The 18,712-nt window shown below is 36.1% G+C and overlaps 1 protein-coding gene across 7 annotated transcripts in view; it reads left to right on the top strand.

The window, feature by feature from the left end:
- Positions 1 to 18,712, top strand: part of DCAF6 (DDB1 and CUL4 associated factor 6) — a 165,587-nt gene that overhangs the window by 95,460 nt on the left and 51,415 nt on the right. For 5 of the 7 annotated variants that reach the window (XM_082614238.1, XM_082614237.1, XM_082614236.1 and 2 more), the window contains one exon: positions 5,481 to 5,540. The exons of the other annotated variants lie outside the window; for them this stretch is intronic. In XM_082614238.1, coding sequence (XP_082470364.1) covers positions 5,481 to 5,540 — 60 coding nt within the window. The remainder of the gene's footprint in view (positions 1 to 5,480; positions 5,541 to 18,712) is intronic. 7 annotated transcript variants of the gene reach the window in all.

Raw genomic sequence — 18,712 nt, 5'->3', positions numbered from 1 at the left:
AATTAAATTTATGAAATTCAACAGGGAGATAGGTTTTATTTGAATAACAATTAGCAAAACATTTTCTTATACTTCATGATGTATGAATACAATTTTGTGTATGTATATTATGGACATTAATTGATCCATTCACTCATGCTAGATGTTACTACTAAAATCATCAATATAGAATAGCACAGAATTAACATTCTAGATTTTAACTTTTTAACACTAGAAGACTGCAATTCTCATAAAATATTTTCCCATTATATGTTGTTGTCTTCACAGTGTCAGCAAGTGATGATACTGTCAATAAATGATACTTCTACCATTTTCTCACCTGTTTAAGCCTTTTAGGTATAAGATCTTCAAAGGAGACATTAATGTGATTTGGAAACCAAGAAATTTTAACAAGTGTAGAATTTCTGAATGATTACATTGTCTGATAAATATTTTATTCTCTTTTCAAAATACAGGACTCATGAGAATATTTTGTGAAAGGCTAAGTGTAAGATGAATCTACCTAATACCTAATTTCTGTAGGAAAATGGGATCAAGCCATCAAGCCATTTTATAGAAATAATCTACATTTTAGTGAGATCAAATGGGAAGGCGCCTGATGCCAAAATTTCTTGGCAGTTGAAAACTAAAACATCATTCCAAGGCACCAAGTGCTATCTAAAATGAGCTAAATAAGATAGATGTTAAGATACGTTTAAACAGTGGTTCCCCCCCACCCCGCTTTTTTTCAGCTGTGAAATCAGAATTTCATAGAGAAGTTCTAATATAAAGTACATAAGAGTGACACTGTTGTGATTGAACATAAAGAGAGTTAAGAAACGACAGCCCAACTCCTTGTCCCTCTTGCCACCCCCAAGCCACCTCCGCTCTCTGAAGCACACTTTGAAAACCACTCCTCTAAAAGAATGTTTGACACCTGTAAATGATAATTATTCATAGCTAATTTCCAAACTTTTTATTTTTCAAAGTCAGTGTATATATATTTTAAAAATATTTTCACTTTAGTTTTTTTTTTTAAAAAGTACACTTTTTTCTAGGCTTTTAGGAAATACATCACAACTTATTTCTAGTCTTTCATTTTTTTTTTTTAATCATAAAGAGATGAATTTGCCTTCATCAGATCACTGCCTGGGTGTTAGACTGGCTGAGTTCTTGTCCCTGGCCCTATGACAAATGACCTTGGGCAGGTCATTTGGCTGCTTTATGCCTCAGTTTCCCAATCACTGATTTATTTAAGTAGCGTGGCCTGCCATAATTTATAGAGATGGCATAAGAATGGGATGGAGAATACTGTATAAAGTTTTTATACTCCTAAGTAGAACAGTACACATAGTAATGGACTGTCTTAATTAAGGTGACTTTAACTTATTACCTCAAGATATCCTCATTTTACGGCCATGTAAGGTTGATAGCATTCAGGGTTTCTTTTGTTTTGTTTTGTTTTTTTGCGGTACGCGCGGGCCTCTCACTCTTGTGGCCTCTCCCGTTGCGGAGCACAGGCTCTGGACGCGCAGGCTCAGCGGCCATGGCTCACGGGCCCAGCCGCTCCGCGGTATGTGGGATCTTCCCGGACCGGGGTACGAACCCGCGTCCCCTGCATCGGCAGGCGGACTCCCAACCACTGCGCCACCAGGGAAGCCCGCATTCAGGGTTTTGAATGAGCTGTATGTATGTTTATCAGATGAATGCCGTAAACAGCTATGGCAGAGGCATTCAGCATATGGCTGATTTTAAACCCAACTCTTTTTTTCCATTTCAGGTCCCCTGAAGTCATGGGTTGCTGGCTCCTGCTCAGAGTGACAACACCCTGTGGAGTCTGCTGGTACTGGCCCAACCACCACAGAGCCCCACTGGAGCATGGAGCCAGCCTAGAGAGGGTGTCAGGTAGGAACTGTTTTTTCACTTTATGGCACGGTTTTGCCGATTGGAAAAGAAAAAAGTAAATTTTATACCCCTTAAAGGGTATAAAACATTGGTGAATATTTTAAAGGGCTTTTCAAAACTGAGCCATATTGGAAAAAATCAGCATTTACCCGGTCCTGTGCAAGCAGGCTCTATACAACATCCAGTTCCCCACAGTGTCCATGATGTCAGGTACACGTAGCACTTCTCAAATGGATGCATTTGACCCAGGTTTTTAGTGATTATAATAACATAAGCAGTTAGTAAATCAGATGTAATGTTGACATAGTTCTGCAAGTACTTTGAATGATAGGGTCCTGAGCAAAATAGTGATGGGTCTCTTGGCACTTTAAATGCGGGACCATGCTCCATGTTTTTCAGAACAGCCTCCTATCATCATTTTTCATTCAACACCATGTTTCTGAAAAACAAGCAAGTAATAACATATATGCTGTCTAAGTAGTTTACATGGATTATCTCATTAAATCTTCATAAGAACAGTATGTGGTAGATATTGTAATTATCCCCATTCTACAGATGGAGAAACTGAGACTTAGAGACGTTAAATAACTTGCCCACGGTTACAGTATTACTGAGTAGGAAAGCCAGATTTGAACCCAGGGAGTCTGACTAAAGAGTTCTTGTTACTTAGATTATAATTCCTTATTTTTTTCTACAGTTGAAAAAGTTCAGATATCAAGGGGCTAAAGAATTTTCTCAAAACTAAAACACGAAATTTTTGGAGATACACAGTAATTAACCATGAGACACCTTGAGCTTAGACTGAAGGAGCTTTTGCTTAAAGTTTATCTCTACTTTAAAAATAATAATAATCTAAGACATTTCCAATAGGCTGACCAACTGTATTACATTTTGTAATAAATTATCATTGGACCATATGGTCAGATTTTTATTTTGTGATAGTGCTTTCTAGAAGACATTTCACAGAAAGATGGAATAGAGTATGCAAACACTGAAGCAATCAGCATTGAACTAATACTTGTTTGTCTTTTTAATATTAGATATTCTGATGATTATTGTGTTAACATTTGGAAATATTTCTGTAAGTTGGAAGTTATGGGTATTGTATTTCTGAATATCTAGTGATATAGAAACATTTTACTTCAAATGTTTTATGTGTCAGGAAAGTAATCCTTCCAAAAACAGTTGCATGGTACCCAAAATTAAAAATAGAATGGAAGCAATGATCAAGAAGGATTTCTTCTTTTTTTTTTTTTTTTTTTTTCTTTTTTTTTGCGGTATGCGGGCCTCTCACTGTTGTGGCCTCTCCCGTTGCGGAGCACAGGCTCCGGACGCGCAGGCCCAGCGGCCATGGCTCACGGGCCCAGCCGCTCCGCGGCATATGGGATCCTCCCAGACCGGGGCACAAACCCGTATCCCCTGCATCGGCAGGCGGACTCTCAACCACTGCGCCACCAGGGAGGCCCCAAGAAGGATTTCTTCTTAAAGATTGGTCTTCAACATGGAAAGAACAGCAACTCCCCAGATGTACACGATATCTGTGACAGACTGTAAAACCCAAACGGGAGCCCTTTTAGCTTAATATCTTTCTGTCTTAACCTAAACTTTGTGAATATTTTAAATACTTCAAGAGTTTGAAAACACACAATTTTGTGGAGATGATAGCATTCTAGATCCTTTCTCAATGTGTTTTATTTAAAAGCTTACATAAGATGCACTTTAATAAGATTTGTACATTCCATAATATTCATGAAAATATTAAATATTTGAAAAAAGATTGCTTGGAGAGTTGTTAGTTTTCTGAGGGTTCTTAATGAGAGTATAATGAAATGTATAACAAATCCAAAGGGATAAAAAATATTTCATAAGAGGCCTTCTAGGAAGATTTTCCAATATTTATTTCACTGTGACTCACATTTTTATTGTTAAAGAATATAATTTTGTTTGTCTCTAAAGACTGACTCGTCTGCTCTTCAAAAAGAGCATAGATAGGAATGTTATATCTAACTCTGAGATGGATATTTGAGAAGTCTTAGAAAAGCAAAGCAAAGCATGGCTAGATTAGGGAACCGATTAAAATACTATCATTCCTGCTTTCTTTTTTGTGTAATACAGATTTGTTGAGCTGAATATTCTGATGAAGAGGTGATAAGTAAGGATACTTTAAGTAAAAGCTATTATTTAAATAATGATCATGCTTTATCAAAATCTAGTAATACAAAAATTTATGAGCACACTGGTTATCTCAGAAGGTAGACAATTTAAGATTGATACCATTAGTCCCAGTAGCAGGATTCAGACTTTTTAAAGTGTACAGATTGAAGCAGTCAACTGGTACAAAATTGCTAAGAATCAAGGATATTTTAGAGAACTCTTAGCTATTGAGTTAAGGACACTTTTAAATCAAAATATTTACCTTTGGGAGAATAATGTGCCATTATGAATAGAAATCGATCAGTCGAAAGTGCAGAGTTTTGTTTTATTAACAGCATTTGCTACGAACAGAGCATAGGCTGTTAGAAACTAGGAATTATTCTTACAGTTAGTAGAGAGCTATGCTTGCTATCCACATTCTCCCTCTTCCTGTAGCTTCACTAGCACACTAGAACCCAAGCCAGGAATAGTAGCCACCTCCTTCTGTTCCCCAGTGCCTTTCTTAGTTACCAGGTCCCTAGGATGACCAGGAAGGAAGGAGAGTGTTGGATCTAAAAATGTGACTTGTCCTCTGTCACATAGCTAGTTATTGTCAAACCAGGGTTGGAATCAACACTGACTAACTCTAGACCGGTGCTTTTTCCATTTTATCCTGCTGCCTTTCATACCAGTGTTTTTCAAGCAATAGAACCCACTTATTTATAAAACAAATTATGGTACATAGAAACTCAGTATATCCAAAGGATAAAAATAAAATGTTCTGTTTGAAGCCAAGATGGAAAGCATGAAGCCCAGACCATAAGCCTTCTCGTTGCCTCTCTTTTCCTTTTCTCACCGGGCACCTAAAGAAACCTAAGCCTTCACAGTACAGTTTTAATATGCACAACATACCACAGAGTTTTAAAAGTTATCTATGTTTCTGTAATGGTAATTACTTCATTGACTATTTCTCTTATAAAACTATTTTCTTTGTCTTAAATCTTCACTGGAGCTCTTTTTTCAGCTCAAGATAACATCTAGCTAAGTGTAGTGAACATCTTATTTCAGGCTCTGAATCCTCCAATCCAAAATGAAAGCCATCTTGAGGAGCTGGAGAGAGGGTTTGAGAAGGACAAGAAGTCTTCCTTTTAGTGAGGGAGATACACTGTTTCTGTTTTATCTACTTGCACCTTGTGCCTGTGCTAAGTGAATTTGGTAAAAGGTATATGCATGGAAGTAGAAGAATATTTTCTCAACTCATTCTCAAAGTTGCTAAACGCTTGCCTGGAATAACATATCTTAAGCACATGGCCCTGCTAACTCACTGCTTGGGAAACACACCACAGTACTTACTTCTATTCCCCAACCTTATACATTTGTTTCTTAAGCTTAGAGATGATCATAACATTGCTGTGCAGTTTTCTGCTGCTTACTTTTAAGTTGAAATCTCATTTTTGTTTCAGATTCTCCTTCTTCTGTGGTTAACAAACAGCTCGGATCCATGTCACTTGACGAGCAACAGGGTGCGTGCAACAGGAGATGCGCTATGCCCATCCATCCATAGTTTTATTGCAATGCATAAACCAAGCTCTCTCTCACTTTTTCAAAGCATTTCATTTCGATTATGGTCTGATAGTATTTTGTGGGCTGAATTACCTTAGGTGGTATTATGCACAAAGGGCCTCCTTGGCCTATACAGATTATTTTCTGTATAAGCTAATTTCTACCTTTGGCCCTTTATGCCAACTTTGGAATCTCTTCCTATAATAGTATTATAATGGATATAATATCGATCCTTTTTTTAATTCTAGCTCTCATAAAATTGTGTAGAACTGTGGATGTGAGGTTAGCATATTACCTAGTGGCTAATTTAGAAAAAGTTATTTGAACATAGTAATGTTCTGTATTACTTCATTGCTATAATAATGATACTTGATTTTATGTCTCACTTATCTGGTAGTTAAACTCCTGTTAGCTTTAACTTTAAGGAATACAATTATGAATGCAGAGATAAGCTCCAAAGCCACCAATCAGAAGGGAAAACAGCTTCCACTTCCACTTGCACTTTTGAAGTAGGAGAGGTATAGAATCCACCTTGAAGCCTTGAGCGGAGGCTGATGACATAGATTATACAAATATTTTTTAAAAATTAAAAAAAAATAACTTAGCACTATAGCCATAAGCTTTAGTTGGCTAAAAGTTTACATATGTAGGATGACTCATAGGTTAGCAGTATTGGGGAAATGAAATATTGATGAAGGACTTATTTAGTGTGAAATAGATCTAATTTTAACTGTCTTCTTAGAGAATTTTTCAGAAACTAATTTCGAAACAAATTAGAAAACTTCTGTACATCTGATCTTACTATTCTTTATAGACCTGAGTTGACAGATATTTGCTATAGATTTTTCTGTTCTTGAGAATGAATGGATGAATTAGTAAATGAATTTGAGAACTAAGAAATTATGCGTGCTTTATCTTTATACATTTATTGTAGAGGTATTATCAGTAAAGAATAATTAAGGTATAACAATTATAGCATTATATTATAATATATTTAACTACTGTTTAAAACTGCCCTCTAATGAAATAATCTGTTTTTGGTAAGGCTATATGAATGTAAATACTACCAGAGAGTTTGTAGCCAAATTCATATTTTATTTAATCTTACAGAATAATTTCCATAGAATTATATTGAATATTATATTTAAGTTGGTAATTAATGTACATATGTTATGGCATATGACAGAAAGAGATGAGAATAAAGGATTACTCCCATATATTTGCCATCAGTGCCTGGGTAAATGATGGTGCCATTTAGTAGGGTAAACTAATTCGGAGGCAGAAATCAAAAGGTTCTTTATTTTTTTGGCCATGTAAAGTATGATATGCCTTTTAGTCATATGAGTAGAGATGTTATATAAAAGGTCAGATATTGCATAGGTTTGGCAGAAGCTGCATGATGATAGACCGTCATCAATGTAGCTTTGCAATAAGTTCTCTGAGCAGAAATGTTCTAATGACAGTATATCCAAATGAATTAAATCCTGAGCTTTTACATGCCTTTTTGTTCAGCAGGATGACATCTTTTAAAGTACTGGGGACTTCTACATTATAGGCTTGTATTACCTAAAGATAACCTCTACTATACAAGTTAACAGAAACTTCCCACAACTGTCTTTCTCACCTGGACTAATGCAGTAACCTCTTAACTGGTTTCCTCACATCCACTCAGGCTGTATCTCTTCTCTACCAACAGCCAGAGTGAACTTTTAAAAATGTACATCTAATCATGTCTTTCATCTGCCTAAAACTTTTAAACTGTGTCCATTTGCCCTTAGGCAATCTAAATCCATACCACTTGGATTGCAGAGCTGTACATGACCTGGCCCCTTCCCTCACTCACTAAGCTTTTGCCAATTAAGCCTTCTTTCAATTTTTCTAACACTCTAAGCTCGTTTCCCTCTCAAATCTCTTGTGTATGGTGTTCCCTCTACCAAAAATGCTTTTCCCTTTAGCAACTTCTACTCATCAAAACTCACTTAGATATTACTTTCCCAAAAGTAATATGACATTCTAATCTGAAATAGTTCTCCCCTCTTTTTCTCTTTGTGACCTGCTATATTCCTTCGTTGCATTTGTCAAAATTTGTAATCATACGTTTATTTAAGGGATTGTTTGTTTAACTGCCTATCTTTCTCTGTATTCTCTAAATGTTTTCATTCACTATAATATACTCAGTGCCTAACACCATATCTGTTTTCATTAAACAGTAAATATTTGTTGAATGAATGAGTAAATCAATTCTTTAAGCAGTGGGATGCTATAGAAATTATTCCAGCTTGGGAGAAACATGACCAGATTTATGTCTTAGATCATTTTGGCAGGTTTATAGATGCCTGATTGGAAGGGAATAAAATTGAAAACAGCAAGACTACATAAGAGGCTATTGCAATAGGCCAGGTGAGAGATGATGAGGGGTCCAATCTAAGGTGATAGCAGTGGGAAATGAGAAGAATAGACAGATTTTTAAAAATATTTAAGAGCTAGAATTGATGGGACTTTGAGACTGATTAGTTATTAAAAATGAGAGAATGGTATCCAGGTGTCTTGATAGGGTGATAGGTAGTAATACTGAACCAAGATAGGGATTTCAGGAGAAACAGCCAGTTATAGGGGGGGAAAGGTGCATGCGATTTTCTTGATATGTGGAGTCTGAAGTACCTTTGGACATCCAAATGGTGAAATATCATAGACAGTTGGATGGAGATCTGATATGTTTCTGGAAGTCACCAGAGAAGCCTGAGATGGAGATAAAAATTAGGAATCGTCAATTTACAGATAACAGTTGAAATCACAAGAGTAGATAAAATTGTCTAGGAAAAGAGGATAAAGTGAAAAGTGGAAAGTCTGTGCCACAAGGGGCAAGCAGAGAAAAGTATCCAGCTAAGGAGACAGAAAAGGAACGGTCAGAGAAATAGGGCAGAAAGAATGCCATAACCAAAGTCAGGAGAAGAGAAAAGTTCAAGGGGAAACTGGTCAGTAGTGCGTTGTGAAGCAGTGAAAGGACAGAGAAATGTTTTTGAATTTGGCCCTATGTGGGTTACTGACTGCTTCGGCACTGCAGTTACATGTGGAGGCAGAAGGCACATAGCACTCAGTGGTTTGAGGAGAAAGATTTTTTTTTTAAAGTGGACACATTGGTATGTAGATGACTTTCAATAAGCTCAATTAAGAATGAAAAGATAGAGAAAAGGTAATGTCTGGGAGTTACAATTTCAAAACTGAGCATGTTTATAAAATAAGAAAGAATCTTTGTAGGAGGTTAAAGGTATAGTGAATAGTTGATGTCCCCAGATAGTCTATTATTTCAAGTTTTAATCTTTGTCAAGACCCTTGTTCTCTATTTTACCCTGTAGAATGGAAAAAGTAGTACTTTTAATAAGTTTTTTCCTGAATATATCTCTAATGATTATTTTAAGCATATTTTAAATGTCTTTTTCATACTTTTAAAAGACATTAATATATTTTTTAATTGATAATTCAGTTTTATACTTACCTGACAGTATTCATCTTCCAGGTGTCCAGGTGCTTTTACATGTTGCTTAATTTAATTTCCCATGGTAGTTCATAGATTTTCTTTCTTTCTTTCTTTTCTTTTTTTTTTTTTTTTTTGATTTATTTTTTGGCTGTGTTGGGTCTTCGTTGCTGCGTGCGTGATTTTCTCTAGTTGCGGCGAGTGGGATCTGCTTTTCGTTGCTGTGCGGTGGCTTCTTTTTTGCGGAGCACGGGCTCTAGGCGAGCGGGCTTCAGTAGTTGTGGCTCGCAGGCTCAGTAGCTGTGGCTCTTGCGCTCTAGAGCACAGGCTCAGTAGTTGTGGCGCACAGGCTTAGTTGCTCCGTGGCATGTGGGATCTTCCTGGACCAGGGATAGAACCTGTCCCCTGCATTGGCAGGCGGATTCTTAGCCACTGCGCCACCAGGGAAGTCCTAGATTTTCTTTATTTTGAGGGATTACTAGGCTAAAAATGTTACTAATAAAATTTTTAAAATTGTAATTGACTTGTTTCATTGAAAAGATTTCTTTTCTTTCAATAATTATATACACATTATTGAACTGGTTGATTGTAAACAGTGTTTTTGCTTATTTATCTTGAATTTTTTAAAAAAGCACCACACTTTGTCTAATACATTTAATGTAAACCATAAGGCCATAAATGCAGCTGCCTGGTTGCCTCAATAGTTTTTATTTTCTTTTATCAAAATAGTTTTTAAAGAAATAAATGATAGGGAAATAAGTGTACAGCATGCACATTGTTTTTATCCTGTGATAAAATACTTTGCACTACTCTCCAAATTTAGGGCTGGGGGTACACACATTGACAACCCTTCTGTGCTAATTAGAAAGTATTTGAATAAGCACAGTTATATCTGTCATGCATTTTGTTTAGTTTGAACAATATATTTTAATGAGTAATTTTGATTTTCCTTTTATTTATATCTCTGTTATAACTACTATATTTTAAGGGGGGAAATCCTCTTCAGACATATTTCTCTTGCCTCTTACTAAAACTAACAAATTTTTCCCGTTAAAAATATTTAGGCCAGAAATTCCCCCTTCTTTTATAAAGTTGCTTTATATTCATTTTACAGTGATAATCATTAAGGGGAAGTTGATAATGCCATTAAGTTTGAAACTTACACCTATAGGCAATTGTGCATCTGTCAGACACTCATTTTCTACTCTAGATTTAAAGAAATAAAAATGCTAATTTGTAGGCGTTAGAAACATAAATGCTAATTATCCATTATTTTATATAAGCAGACTTCTTTTGACATTAATAAAATGCTTACTTACAGAAGGAGACTTGTGGATGACCAGAAAGCAGTGAAACAGATTTTACTAAATCTACTAGGGTAGATTGGGAATGGAAAAACTGGACCTGTCTTGCATTAAGTATTATTCCCTTAAGATTATATACTGTCACCAAGTTGAAATTTTATTTTAATAATATCATCTTGATAATAATACATCAAGCAATATTCTAAGTTGCCATTAAATGTACTTTGATAACTCTAATTTTTATTAAATAAATATCTAATGATTGAAGACTGCTGTATTAGTGGGACATATAAGTTCAGTATTCATCACACTGGACTACCTCTGTATATGTCGTATTTTAAATTCTAGAAAATAAAGTTAGTGAAATCAGACTTCATTTAGATTTTTTTTTATATTCCTTAGAACTAGTTATCACTTAGTTGCTTAGAATGAAGTAGCTAATCCCCTTTTCCCCAACTACTAGTCTAGATTCTTAAAATTAGTGATAATATTTCATCTTTTGGAAGTTAAACACTATTTAATTTTTATTGCATATGCTTACTTGTTACACTCTCCTGCTAACCAAATCAATATCTATATTTCTAGTTAAATTGTTTTCTAACTCAGAATTGTCTATGATGAAAATAACTGATATTTATTGAGTTTTAAATATGTAACTGGCACTGTGTTAAGAATTTTGTATGTATTATCTCATTTGTTGTAATTTAATGAGGTGAATACTAATGTGATCCTCACTTTACTGGTGAAGAAACCAAGACTCTAAGAAATATGTAAAGACAAGTGAAATAAGTGGTAGAGCCATATTTGTATATCTGTTTCATTAATTCAACTCATATTAAATGTCTGTTACCTTGTGGCAAATACTGGGCTTGGCACCAGTTTGCATGAATGAATAAAGCTAATGCTCCCTGTGCTTGGAACAGAGTTGATTAATAATAATAATGATGATAATAATAGTAATAGAGTTGATTAACCATAATAATAACAACATAGACACTTACATTACATTTTCTCTGTGCTAAACATTACTTTGAGCAATTTTTATATATTTATTTACTTAATCCTCACCAAAGCCGTATACAGCAAGTACCATTATTATCCCCATTTTCATATGAGGAAACTGAGGTAAAGAGAGGTTAAGAAACTTGTCCAAGCTCACACACCGTGTGTCTGTGTTAGAGATGTGATTCAAATCCAAGCAGCCTGGTTCCAGTGTCTGTGATCATAACCACTATCCTTTGCTTCATCTAACAGTAAAGACAGATGATGAGAAAAATAAATACAAGTGTCCTAAGTGTTACAAAAGAGGAAGTAAGGTTCAATGGGGAGCATATGAATGAGTCTGCCTCTTCTGGTAGGGGGCCAAATAAGGCATTCCCGAGGATGAGACGTTTTAGCTGCAATCTGAAAGATGAGTATGAGTAAGTTAGGTCAAGGAGAGGGAGGAAAGGGAATCGTGAATAGCATGTGCAGAGGCTCTGAGATAATCACATTAGAATGACTAGAAGCGTCCCAGTATGGCTGGCGTTTGCTCTGGCTTCAAGAGATAGGTAGAGTCCAGATTGAGAAGGACCTTTTAGACTTTTTTATGGTTTTAGATTTTAATTTAGGGACAGTAGGAAGCTAATGAAGGATTTAAAATAGGGAACATGGCCTGATCTGGTTTGTTCTGAATAGAGTACGAAAAATTGATTAGAGACTAATAAATCACTTAGGAGGTTCTTCCGGTAATAAGGATTTTGACCTGACGATAGAAGTAAGGTAGAGATGTGAAGAGATTCATGAAATATTTCAAATGTAGAGTATATGGGATTTGATGAACGAGGCAAAGGATTGAGGAGGAGTCCAGAGTATAAGTTGCAGTAACAACTCCAGAATTTCTATGTGGGAGTGGTTTAGCAATGGCAATCTGCTTGGAGGGAGCAGGGTCAGGGTGTGTCTTAAATCTGTTTTTATACAGTAAATGCAGTGTTTTGACTTAGATTATACATTTATTTGTGGTGGTTTGGGAAAGGTAATAATAGAGACTAGGAGGTGACATTTCTAGGGCTGCAAGGGTAACTCCCAAGTTTTGACTGAGTACAATTGATTGGCTACTTCCTGAAATAGGTGACCCTGGAAAAGGAAGAATATATGGGAGAGGATATATAGAAGGAGGTGGAGATCACAGACTTAGTTTGAATATGTTGAATTTGAGTTATCTGTGTGAGGCATCCAAGTAGGAAAGTCTGTTGGGCAGTTGATTGTATCGTTGTGGCGTTCAGCAAAGATGGCAGAGCTAGAGAAGTAAATTGGAGAATTTTCCCCATGTAGATGATAATTGAAGGTATGAAAGTAGATGCAGTCATCTAGGATGAAAGCAAAAAGTGAGACATCTAAAACATCTCCAAAAAATCAGAAAAAATTCCAGAATTAAATATTTTGCTAGAGGAGAGCTGATAAAGGAGAAGTAACAACCACACTGAGAGGTAATAGGTAAAGTAGAACAGTGCGATGTCATGAGATCAAAAGAAGAGAAAATTTCAAATACAAGAGAGTTGTCTATTTGCTGCTGAGAGGTCAAGTATAAATGGGTTCTAAAAATTCTCTACTAGATTAATCAACACGGAGGTGGATCAATCTCATTAGTGAGAGCAGTTTCACCTGGCTGATAGAGGCCAGAGTAGAGTAGGAGAAGATGAAAAGTACTTCTCAGTGGAGATGAGAATTAAGAAAAGTACTTCAAAACGATAAGCAAGGAGGACAGTAGCTAGAGGGGAAAGTGGTTAAAGAGAGTGTTCTCCTAAGCTGTCTACCTCATTTGTTCATTTTCATCTGGAAGTCACATTTTATCATGTTAAGTAATCTATTCAATCAGAGTATGACAGGTTTGATTTTTTAATAGAGAATATAGGTGAGGAAACAGTCATAAAAAGAAAAATCTTGGATGAGAATTTTGGCAGGGTTTATGTGCCACATGGGGTACGCATTTTTACTTATTTTCTTTCTATCTGTTCTCCCTCCAAACTGAAAGTGAACTAGGAATAGAAGACTTTTATGAACAGAGGGGTATAAGACTAACAGTTCTGAAGTACAGGGAAAGAAAGCTTAGGTAGCATAGGTAAAATGACTACTACATTTCAATCCATAAATTTTAAATATTACAGGGAAAATGGAACCAGGCACAGTCTGATTCTGTATCTATCCCAACCCCATGTTTAAGTTCAATTCACATTGCTGTGTTATGTCATGAAAAAAGGTATTGGATTAAAGTTATTGTCATTGATACACAGGTTGAGTTTTGATTGTCAGGAAGAAAATTTGACTAGGATATTATTTCCAAAAGATTACATAGGGGAGATTTCCTAGGAAATATCAGTATTAAAGTTGCACTTCATTTTTGGCTTTCATAAAATAGTTAATTTCTGTATAAAGTCAGATTGCACTAGTGAGAACACTCAATTTTAGAATAAAAGCCTTGCCTCACAGTCACCTATGTGGTGGATAAGAGTTCTCTGTTTAGAATCTACTCCTAGAAACAGTTTCTGCACTTTGAATCAGAATATGCTTCCTTATACAAATGACTGGAAGACCTGGATATCCAGTAGTCTGAGGTATGCAGAAAAGTTACAGGTTCCTGACCTATAAAATTGGAAATTTTGCATTGGCCTAGAAATTATACTTGAGAAATTTGCCTTTTCTTCTATGTATGCCAAGCAAGTTGGGGTGCAAAATTTGGGGAGATAGTTGAGCTTTATCATTGCTATGTCAGTGTTTTTTCAGAGGATTTCATCATATATTTTGTTTCCTTTTTTTTTTTTTTTTTTTTTTTTTGCGGTACGCGGGCTTCTCACTGTTGTGGCCTCTCCCGTTGCGGAGCACAGCCTCCGGACGCGCAGACTCAGCGGCCATGGCTCACGGGCCTAGCCGCTCCACGGCACGTGGGATCTTCCCAGACCGGGGCACGAACCCGTGTCCCCTGCATCGGCAGGCGGACTCTCAACCACTGCGCCACCAGGGAAGCCCTTGTTTCCTTTTAGATTGATTTTTATTTTAAACATTTGGCAAAATAGAAGGAAAAATATTGACAAGTTCATTGTGCAATAGAAAATCCCTGAGGCAAAGAATATATTATTTCTATATGATCCACAGGATATCTAAGCTACCGTAGGTGCTTAATGGATGATTGTACAGTTAGAATAGTGACCCAGCAGCAGAGAAAATGTTGGGCATAGTGGTTCTAAACAAATTATTGTGGCCATATGCTACTTAATTATCATCATTTTGATAACTTTGTTTAAATTTACAATAGGATGGGTCTCCAGGGCTATCTTAGCTAAAAGACCAAATATCCATATCAATATTTAGATGATATACAAACCTAGTTACCAAGATAGCATATTTTACACTACTTTCAGCATGTTTTTTGAGAACCACAAATGATTAATTTCATAGTTGAAATGCACAGATTGAATGGTTTGAAAACGTGTGTTAACCAAAAAAAAGAAGTTTATTTGTGGTTCTTATTGTGAATCAAAGCTTGAAAGATACCTAATTAAAGTTCAAAGAAGTTGCTTTCAAATTGTATTCCAGCCCATTCTGAGATTTTTTTCTGAGGCAACGCATTAATCTGAAAGGGCTCTTTTGGGAAAGGATCTCTTAAATTTGCTTCCCAGAATCTCATGTTACTGACTATTCACTTCTAACTCCAAAAAATGAAGTCTTTTACAGTATATTGTCTTGATTTTTATGTGGTTATGACTGTGCTTGCTAAAGCATGTATTTTTTTTTTTTTTTTTTTTGCGGTACGCGGGCCTCTCGCTGTTGTGGCCTCTCCCGTTGCGGGGCACAGGCTCCGGACGCGCAGGCCCAGCGGCCATGGCTCACGGGCCCAGCCGCTCCGCGGCATGTGGGATCTTCCCGGACCGGAGCACGAACCCGTGTCCCCTGCATCGGCAGGTGGACTCAACCACTGCACCACCAGGGAAGCCCTAAAGCATGTATTTTAATGGGTGGTCGTTTGCCTGGATAGAGACCGCTCTAAGCTACTAACATCATTATTTGTTTTTAATAATTAAACTACAAAGCAATATATATGGCCATCTTAGCAGTGTTGAACAAGTTAAAAGTGATTTTTCCCCCCACTACACTGTCCTTGTGCTGAGTGCACCACAATTAATTTTATTCTCCTATAATGTTTTTAGAGTGAGAAGAAATAGTTCAGTCTTTCAGTGCCCTGGAAAAGATACAGTGTAGTTTTCCAATACTCTGATACCAAAGTGACAGTTTGGACTACCAGAACTTTTATCAGTTAAAGTTGCTGATATGAATTATACATCACTTCTGAGAAATAACAGTACCAGCAGTTGATATTTCTTAATTAAAATATTTATTTAAGGAATCTTATTTTCTACTGAGTATTCAAATTATTTCCAAGACAGTATAGTAAGTAGGAACTTCATATAGAAAGAAACTTAGGTTACTAGACAAAAAGAATCTAGCTCATTATCATCAGTTTCATCATCTATAAAATGGAGATTAAAATATGTGATACAGAGATTTAACAAAGGATACATATATATCCTGGGACATAGTAATGTTCAAGAAATTTTAGTTACTGTTATGATGGTGCGTTCTACATAAAGTCATTGGGTTTGGTGAAGTTCTAAACCCTAAGGCTGTTAAATTAAAATCTCTACTTGTTAAGCAAAATATTTCAGTAATATTAATATATTTCTGTGCATTATATAAGTAAGGCTTTGAATAATACAGTTTTTAGAATGTGTTTGCTAATTCAACTTTTAACACACAGAGCAAGTTATGGAAAATTAAAATGGTTACAAATATTTCTTCAAATAAAGTAATAATAAATTTATTTTTTAGTTCTTTAAAGTAGATTTTTTGTAGACCTTTTTAGCTTAAAATATGCACTTTATCAGAAACAATTTGTTAATTAATTTACTAGTAAACCAGTGATCTACATTTCCGAGAAAATTCAATTTGATAGGTTGTATATGATCAAGAAGAGAATATTAAACTAGGAAGAGTAGAATGGAACAAGGCTAGGAAATGGATTTTTTTTTTTTTTTTTTTTTTTTTTTTGCTGTACGCGGGCCTCTCACTGCTGTGGCCCCTCCCATTGCGGAGCACAGGCTCCGGACACACAGGCTCCGCGGCCATGGCTCGCGGGCCCAGCCGCTCCGCGGCATGCGGGATCCTCCGGGATCGGGGCACGAACCCGTGTCCCCTGCACCGGCAGGCGGACTCTCAACCACTGCGCCACCAGGGAAGCCCGGAAATGGATTTTTAAACCTCGGATATATACTTCCATTAATGCCTCAGTTGAAGAAACCACGTTCTACACTGCATAGTGTTTCTGCCAGAGACATTATTTATATGCAGTCTACAAGGAGATAACTAGACTAGGAGTCTGAAGTATTTGTAGCTAACAGAAATAATGTGATGCGCCAATTTTACTCCAGGCTGATGACTTCATTGACAACTTAAATGAACAAATTCTGTCAACTATAGTCATTTTATAAATTAAATGAGTACTACTACTGTGCTTTACATGATTTTTACTATATTCCAGAGAGATTAAATAATAACTTGGTAGTAGATAACCTAGGAAGAAGGTTTGAATTAACATTGATCATCTCGGGAAGCTTCTTGCTTTTGGAGGTTGGGGGTGCTCTTGGAGGCTGGTAGGTATTTTCTACACCACTTTGACCTCTTAACAGCTAGCTATTTGTCTACTATATTCCTTTAGTCATAGCATGCAAATATCTATAGCTGCCTCTAATTTTACTCAAAAAGGAAGTTTTGATACAGCATTTAAATGGCTTCTTTTTTAAAATTTTTGTTGGACTATAGTTGATATACAGTGTTGTGTTTGTTAGTTTCAGCTGTTAAACGGCTTCTTAAAACTTATGCTCCCATAACCAAGGTAGATCTATGAAATTTAATCCTACAATTCTCTCACACCTGCTTTCCCCCCCACCATTTCTTCTCTACTTTAAAAGAAAAATAATAGCAAAGCACTTTACAAAATGTTGTGAGAGATAATGAAAGAAGTAGCCCCAGCTCTACCTCTTAGTTTCCTTGATCATTCATTCAGTCTTTCAGCTATCTTCACCAATTCCAGATCCCTAAGGATGACTGTGGTTTTGGCAGCAGTGGGACCAAAATTTTAGCAACATAACTAAAGAATAAGGGAAAACTGTATGTGGACACATGACTGACAGCAAATTTTTCAAAGATTGTCAAGGATAGGACAGATATTTTAAAAGTCCCGTTCAGGAATTCCTTGGTGGTTGAGTGGTTAGGACTCTGGCATTCACTGCCGAGGGATCAGGTTCAGTCCCCGGTTGGAGAACTAAGATCCCACAAATCATGCGGCGCGGCAAAAAAAAAAAAAGTCCCGTTCTTGATAGTTTTATGTAAGTTAAAGATATGTTAATTCGGTTATTTTATCAGAATGCCATTTGGTAAAATACGTCCTCTAAAACATTGAATGTAATATTGAATCTTTGAAAGTCGTAATGGATTGTTAATTTTTTTTCCAGCAGCTGTTTATATCAAGGACATAATCATAAGAAAAGTAGTACAGAAACAAAGTGAATTTATCATTTGGTAGGCCAGCTTTATAATTGATTCATACTTTTATTTTCAAATAGCAATTAATGTTATAGGAGAGGATTTCTCAGGAGTTAGAAGTGAAGACATAAGAATTGATAATCCTGAGTTTTATCAGCTTGGCTTCTCATCTCTTGGGGAGAATCCTTTTTCCTTTCTGCTACAGTTCTGTATTTTTAAGTCTTGTTAATTGTCCTCTCACAGGATAAGAGCTAGAGCAGAGTTTCAGATTCTCTTTTAGTAAGTGCTCCACCGTCTTCAAGAGGAATGCAAAAAGAGATGTCCTTCATTGCAATATAAAGTGGACCTAATAACCAAAAATCCTAAGTAATTTTGATTTCTTTAAGTTGTTAATGCTTTTGTTGATACTGTTTTCAAGACAGAAAGCTTATTTTTAGTACTGTTATATCAAGTCCTTGAACTTGTATCAAGAAAACAGGACACAGAAGAGTTTCTTTATCGAGAAAACAATTATGACACAGAAGCGTTTCCTTTCTGCAAGCGACTGGCAGAAATGTTACATGTTTGATTATATAGCAGTTTTTATTCCCTATATATTTTAATGTTCCCCCAAGCTGTTATTCATCATAAAAAGAAAAAAAATTTAAAGCCCTGTTCAAATTTGTCTTTGAATATCCATGTACTCCTTTTGCGGGGGAGGGGAGAGGTGACTTCAAAGTGGTTTGTATCCATTTCTGTAGAGTTTCTTGATTTTTATTTACCATTTTACAAAGATTTT

Source organism: Mesoplodon mirus (genome assembly GCF_964341445.2).
Source record: "Mesoplodon mirus genome assembly, chromosome: 3".
In the NCBI taxonomy this organism is placed as follows: domain Eukaryota; kingdom Metazoa; phylum Chordata; class Mammalia; order Artiodactyla; family Ziphiidae; genus Mesoplodon; species Mesoplodon mirus.
This window is presented reverse-complemented; position numbering and strand designations above follow the sequence as displayed.